Source organism: Dreissena polymorpha, chromosome 13 (genome assembly GCF_020536995.1).
Source record: "Dreissena polymorpha isolate Duluth1 chromosome 13, UMN_Dpol_1.0, whole genome shotgun sequence".
NCBI lineage: Eukaryota > Metazoa > Mollusca > Bivalvia > Myida > Dreissenidae > Dreissena > Dreissena polymorpha.
This window is the reverse complement of record NC_068367.1, coordinates 68,793,794-68,801,739: the sequence shown is the minus strand read 5'-3', so window position 1 is coordinate 68,801,739 and position 7,946 is coordinate 68,793,794. Positions and strand designations below refer to the sequence as shown.

Sequence of the window (7,946 nt, the reverse complement as noted above, 5' to 3'; positions counted from 1 at the left end):
TTATCCGATGCTTAAGCCAAACTGACGAAACAAATGGGCAAAAAGGAAGTGAACTCCAAGACATTATGAATAATCATGCTTCGATTTATCGCCATGACAAGAAAAGCACTGTCACCATTAAAGAAACTAATGGTTTCTTTTGGCTGACCTCTATTATTATAGAGTCCCGACATGTGTACCTTGTATGACATTAAAAGTCAACGCGCCGGCGCGAAAAAACACTTTCAATTGATTTCTGACGGCGAAATATTGACACGGCCCCTTCCAAGGCACGTGCTCGCCTTTTTAATAAAATAATTTACTACATTTATATTGCCCAGGCCGCTGCCGATAATTATTATGTTCGGTGTAAAATTTGATAGTGTTAAAGTGTCATTTCGCATGCGGGATGGTCCACTAACCATCGTCAGCGGGTACTGATCACTAGGACGCCATGCAACAGGAATATCTTTCGGTTTCAGCACGTAATGTTTTTATATCCTCTTCTTTGTATCTTATATTGTCCTGTTACAATGTTCAAACTGGAAACCGGACGGTTCGACTTGTGCAACTCTTGAATTCAGGGTCAATATTAAATCAAAAGACCCTAAGTAAATCCTTAAAGGGACCTGTTCAAGGATTTTCTGCATTTAAAAAATTTATGTCCTCATCATGATAAATTCAACTATATACAAAAAAACTCAAGCATGACACCAAGAAGATAATTTCAACATGATTTTAAAATGTTCGCCACAACACGGTTTCGAACCAAGGTCGTCTAGATAAATTAACTACCACTTAAGTCTCTTCTCAATACTTACTACAGGCATTATATTGCATCATGCGTATTAACCAATTTAAGCCTAGTGGACTCTCCCATCCATCTAAATTGGATCAATTTATTTTCAAAATAAGGAATGTCTAGTATATTTATTTCTATATTTAGAATATTTCTTTCAGAAATTCCCTTAAGCAAACAGCGCAGACCCAGATGAGACGCCGCATCATGCGGCGTCTCATATGGGTCTACGCTGTTTGCTAATGCCTTTTTTCTAGACGCTAGGCATAAATGGGATAAAGTTTGTGTAATCTATCCATGCGTTGACAAATTTTAACAAAAATATCAGAAACGCTCCGAATAAGTCAATAGTTTCGTACTTGCTATGCTTTATAAGGTTTTCATTTTTCACGATGATTACTCAAAACGAACACATACTCAATTTATGCCTACTTTAATAGAAATATTTTGAACTATTGTGCACACTGTTGTATTAAATCTGTTACGAAAGGATATATCGTCAATTGGGCAATCTGTGAACAAATCATATTTACATAAATTATTCGTCGGTAAATCAAATTTCTTAAATCCTCTCAAATACACTGCTGTGTGGTTTAAAACGTAGTGTTCGCAACGATTTCTTGCGTACACATTAAATTGTAAATTAAATTCGAATAACGCGTATGTTAGACATTTACAGACAACATTTCTTTTGTTTTCAACTATTAAATAATTTAATAAGTTTTCACAAAAACGCCATGCGAAGTACAAAACAATAAAATAGCTGTCGGTGTTGTGCTTTGTCATAAAAGTTAAATAGGCTTGATATGAAGTTCAACAAGGCAGATTTTCGGTATTTCTTGAAAATCTATAAACAGCACATGGAGAAAGATTTATGATTCATTTGACTTTTCATTTGTTTAATTGCATTGAACAGGATTTCGTTGGGTAACAGCCTCTGACTGTCGAAGTGTATTTTTCCATCTATGCCTGAGGCTGCATTATAGTAGGACCTGGGGTGTGTCTAAGCACTCATATATAATAAACGTTCTGGTGACTCACGAGACCAGGACACATTTAGCACCAGAACCGAGTTTTCCATGTATTTTTAATATTACTAAAATATCTTTTTTATTGTGTGGTCTCGCGCTGTGGGGTGGGTGGAGAGAAGGAGGTATTGAAAACTACACCTGTCCGGTATGGTGACCATCAACCAAGCTTACACGCGTCAAGAGAATTGAGCCCGGCTGTCGGCTAAGTGAAATGCACGTAAACCAGTGCTAGTCGAACAGCATTTGTAACCGATGATGTTTTGCTATGTTTATTAAGAGCATCGTTTGACCTTATTAACAAGGATGCGTTTGCATAAAAAACGATTGAAAATAAAAATAAATTCTTCAAACTTTGAAAATAGTTGACCTTTAGAATGATGACTCTCGTGCTAATGATAATAATTGTGTCGCGTTCTGAGAAAACTGGATTTAATGCATGTGCATATAGTGTCGTCCTAGATTAACCTGTGCAGTCCGCACAGGCTTATCAGGGACGACCCGTTTCGCTTTTATGGTATTTTTCGTTTTTTTAAAAATGAAGTCTCTTCTACACAAAAATCCCGTTAAGGCGGAAAGTGTCGTTTCTGATTAGCCTGTGCGGACTGCACAGGCTAATCTGGGACGACACTTTACGCACATGCATTAAGCCCAGTTTTCTCAGAACGCGACACATATAAATCCGTGCTCCGTATGAATATTTGGACAATTATTGCATTGAACAGAGCCCGCAGTTCGAAGCTAGCCGGTGACAGTACATTTTCAAATTTGAAAAGGATACAGGGTTATCAACTTTCATATTTGGAATTGATATTCAAATCTTGAAAAGGGCGAGCGCCAATATATCGCAAGATAAAAAGGGGCGCCAACAGTAATTAAACATTTGATCATAATATTATTTGGGTATCGAGTGGTCTCAGGTCGTTAATGCCGGACAATTCACAGGGCCATCTCTCAAAGTTTACGATCTTTAAACACTGTTTACGCATGAATTACGTCGTCTGTTTGATGAGACAAACTGTGTCTTCTAGATTATAATAAATTTCAAGTTATGATTTGTAAATGAAGGTTATGGGAGTGTGGAACATTTGCCGGTCAAATTGCGAAAATTATGAAATTGTTTTTAGTTCTTTTCTTGTCCCCTTTTAATTTCAAATGTTCTTAATGTGATTGTCGTTTATTAAATTAATAAAAAATAAACAGTATCATGTAGTGTGTAAAACAATAAAGTTAAAAAACTCATTTGAGAACAAACAACATTATCAGCATTAATTTGTTATTGTTTAACAAATGAAAACATAACATATAATAAATACGTAGTTGAGTAAAACAATATCCAGACATATTTCCCATGGCACTGCAAATATTGAGGGCTGAATTTTTTTTTGTTCTTATTATATTTCCACGAATGCAGCGTTTTGTTACGACGTCGCACATTTAGTATGTCCATTCTCTAATAATTTATTTTGAAAATTCCTTCGGGAAAAACACATTTATCAAACATTAATCGGTGTTTTGAGGATTTTCGATAAATGAACAAATATATGGAGATTTTTGTGAAAAAAAATGTAACGCCCTCGTAATCTATGAGCCTTGTTCAGAATGGCAATTACTAGCCTCTTTTCTTTCGTTTCGTTCGTTCAATGATAATTGTGCCTAAGCCCTATGAGAGATCAGCAAGCATCATGATAAAAAGTAAATATCATTTACGCACGTCAAAACTGTATATAATAACCACTAGACTGAATCATAAATCTTATTTGTATATGTAATGATTATAAATCTTATGCAGCAATCAATAACAATTCAAAACATATGATTATATATTTTGTTTATACAACACGGCTAACGTTATCTTGTACGTTCACTTATAACGTGATGAATAGATTCAGTCATAATAGAGGAGTCGTTGATGACGTCATTGCACTCATAGTTCGAAAGCGTCGCATCAAATCCTATTTCCTCTGGCACAATATCACTGAACGTCTCTGAGCTGGACAATGATTTCTTGAGAGATGAAGATGCGTTTGGAATCGTCACTGTTGTTGCTTGTGATACTGATAATGACGGGTTTGGCAATTTTACTGCGGGTGATTGGATTTTTTCCGACTGACACTCTTTTGGGACTTCCGGTCGCCATATTTTCGCCCTCAGTGTATTGTTTGGGCCCAGTACGGGGATCTTTTCGTCTCGCCAGGATAGAGAATGACCGATAATAGCAGGAACGTCAGACGGAAAGTAAGGCTCGTAACCTGGAAAAGGGAAGCATGCCATAATAGAGTTTAGTTAATTACCAGTTTAGATCGTTTTTAAATCGAGAACAAAATGTTACCAGTTAAATCCAAATTAAGCAGAATAATACAATTTATTTATTTATAGCTAAAATTTACATATAAGTTTTTGCTATTGTAAATCGGTGAAAAAAAGGAAAATTGCGATGCTTTCCGGATTTAATATTTTTTATTCCGCTTTTGTTTGAGTATTGAGATGATTTTATTATTATTGCGGTCGGAGTTTAACATAAAAATTGCTCTCTTTCGATTAATTTGGTAGTTAAGTGAAATTTATCATTGTCAAGTGCGATATTAAAATTATATGTTTTTGCGAGTGGGAATAATTAATGCATTGATATTTCATTGAGTTCCGTTTTTAAAATTAATCAATCTGACGTTTTTAGAGATAGCGCAAACATATCAGACTCAATCAGAATCTGATGGTTTTAATTTAGCCGATTTTTTAATGAAACTATTTAAATATAACTATTGTATGCGTGTCTAATAAGCATATGACAATGCATGGCAAATGGCGTGTGTTGTGACCATAGGCAGCAGCGTATCACCAATCCATAAATATAAAGGAATTACTCATTTTATATTTAAAGGGGCCTTTTCACAGATTTTGGCATGTATTGAAGCTTGTCATTAATGCTTTATATTGATAAATTTAAACATTGGACCTAAAAATCACCAGTACAAAAACAAGAATACAATTAAAAAAAGCAAAGAAATGTAATCCTCAACTGGGCTCGAACCACTGACCCCTTTAGTCCTTGAGTAAAAAGTCTTCCGCTAAGACCACTCGACCATCCGTGCTCATACAATGAGCGGATGTATTTTATTACTTATATCAGCAATCCTCGTTGTTTCCCAAAATATAACGGCAACAACAGAACTTTCCAAATTTTTAAATCGTTTCGCGTTGCAACGCTGTATAATTTTTCAGGTTTTGAAATCATCAAAAGATGCAAATAAAGGATATTTTAAAGCATGGTGAATGTTCAGATTTACTATTTCCTCACAAATATTATAACTAAAACGAAACCACTTTTGTTTTAATTTTGTCAATTTACCAAAACGTGAAAAGGCCCCTTGAAGGTAAATGTTAAACATTCCGGAATAGTACTGCATCACACGGAAAAGATCCGTAGAAAATACTTGTATGACGATGGCACACAGTAGAAAATTGTTCATATAACTTTTGCATCGTCTGTATATAGAACGAAAACATAAACTTATCTTGTAGAAAAGAAAAAAATAACATATTCTTACCAATATGTGAATGTATAATAATCTTCCGTTGTTTTGTTAACGTTTCAGCGACGTCCTGTTCCCCGTCTGACGTGGCACTGAGCATTTCCGCCAGAAATCCTATGTACCCGATCGCCAGACGTAACGTGTCGACCTTAGACAAACGTTTCTCATACGGCAATGTCGGAATGTGCGCGCGCAGTCCTTCGAAAGCGTCATTTATCGATTGCATTCGACGTCGTTCGCGTTGATTTGCGGCGTGGCGTTGCTGTAGTTGGAAGTGTACGTCTTTCTTTCGTTTACTTCGACATTTTCCGTACTTCGTCTGATTGTATGAGTACTGTGTGTTATTCGGAAACACGTTGCTGGTATAAACGGAATCATCGTCAGTGTTTGAATAGGAAGATTCTGAGAAATCATCAAAATAATCATCGACTGAATAGTCTAGCTGGATGTCTTCCAACATTCCTATATTTAAATATTTCATTTAAAACGTTGCAACAAACTATGAATCGCCAATCCTAAACAGGAATTCAATTAAATGTAATGTTAACACAATTACCCGTTTCAAGAAACAACGGGGCTTTATAAGCATCCTCGAGTTAAACAGCCGGCACGTGAGACTATTTATAACAGCCAATCAGAATGTCGATAATGCACTGTCGCGTGCTATACCCGGTCCGGTGATAACGGATAGCTTTATCGACCCCGGCGCGTGCCGTAACGGGACTTCTCATCCGACAAAAGGGGCTTTGAATCGCGAGGAGGCGGGGCTAGATATTGGTTGTTATGAACATAGGAGGAGTCAAACATATTGAATGGGAGATATTTGCAACATCGTCTGAACAGGGGTAATTGATAATGCACTCGACGCAAATTGAGCGTGTAATTTATCGGTTATAAAATTCAGTGAAGTTTATAGAAAAATGTCGCAGTTTGACGCAGATGAAAGCAGCTCATTTTGCCCAAAAGTTTTATACGCTAAATTATTTTTACCAACTTGTATTCATAATAATTGTTGTCTTTATTATTTTTAAATAAGAAATGTAAACAAGTCGTTATTTGTACTTGATATCTCTATGGTAAAATTATGTGGTAATCACCAATTGATAACGTTTACAGTGCCATTGACTGATTTTGCAATTTATTAACAACGTTTAAAATAATTATTATTCATTTTACAATGTATATAATATGTTACAAGCATTCTTTGAAACTACTTGGATAATATTATTTAATAAAAACACGGTATGCGGGATTTTAACTAATATAATAGATACAGCAAAGTACAAATAACGTATTATGTATTCAGATACTAATTGTGAAAGATTAATTAGACACAAATACATGCATTTGAAGATTTTCGACAATGCGAACCTTGATATCTATTAATGCGTGACAGACAAACCGACATATATACAGGATCTGGCACAAGTTGTCATATCATACCATATTTTATTTAACGAGTTCATGCATTTTGTAAGTAAGCGAGCCTTTGACAAGTTTAATAAAATATGATATTACAACGAGTGTCAGATCCTTTTATCACATGCTTTTAAAGGAGCAAATTAAATAAATATTTACGCAAACATGATGATAAATCCCGAATGTTGTTTACATTTCGTGACGTCACTTGACGTTGCAACGTCATCTCAGCCAAATAAAAAATGCGATTGGTGAATCGAACGAAAACTTAGCTAATGAAAACGCTTAAAAAGTATATTTCACATATGTAAGATCAAAATATTCGTAATGGTTATAATACATGGGAAACATGGTATGGGATGTGATAAATATAGTTTATTCAGACTTTTACATCAGCACATAGCCTCAATAAGCAAATGTACACATTATTTTCTGTCACGTGAATACTCGGAACAACATAACATTATATAAAATAAAAAAGGCAAATACATATATAATTATAAAATAAACACAATCATGTCAAGAACATGTATGTTGTATTGAGGGGTGATGAAATCAATAATACAGTATTATTAAGGATAGTATTTTTATAACTAAATTTCTTTGATATATTTACATACATTAGAGAATACAGATCTATTATATGATATAAATAACTTGTGGAATGTATATACAGATGGGTAAATATAAAATATACGGCTTTTTTCTTAAATCTGTTTAACAGCGGCATGAACATGAAATTACACAATGAAATTCGTCTTCTTAATTAATGTAATTACAACAGGAAACAATAACGTTCATTTTTGGAATGTTGTTCTGAGCGTACTTGCAAGTTTGAATTCTCAGAGTCACTTAATCTTACAAAAAATAAACAATAAACGCAAGGCGTCTACGGAGTTAGTCCAAAAATTCTTTATATTCCAAATAAGTTTCACAATTTTATACATATCTAATACAGGACTGTTATTCACTTTACCATACCACTCTTGTTTAAAACTGTTAATAAGTCTACAATTGAACTCTCTAACAAAACTATTTACTTGCACAGCGTTTGGATTTTCAAATACATAACCAAATCCATAATTATTTAACATGTTCTTCAGATTCGTGACCCAATGTGTATAACATTTATTAAAATCGTTTGAAGCTTGTTTGTAAACAATGTGCAAGTAAATAGTTTTGGTAATC

At 34.5% G+C, this 7,946-nt stretch overlaps 1 protein-coding gene across 1 annotated transcript; it reads right to left on the bottom strand.

The window, feature by feature from the left end:
• Positions 1 to 3,135: 3,135 nt before the first annotated feature.
• Positions 3,136 to 5,891, bottom strand: LOC127856070 (pancreas transcription factor 1 subunit alpha-like). Its single transcript, XM_052392054.1, has 2 exons — positions 5,355 to 5,891; positions 3,136 to 4,058 (listed from the first exon to the last, which is right to left on the bottom strand). Exons 1-2 carry the CDS (start codon positions 5,818 to 5,820, stop codon positions 3,658 to 3,660), a joined length of 867 nt encoding a protein of 288 aa, XP_052248014.1. The 5' UTR covers positions 5,821 to 5,891; the 3' UTR covers positions 3,136 to 3,657.
• Between the last annotated feature and the right edge of the window lie 2,055 nt (positions 5,892 to 7,946).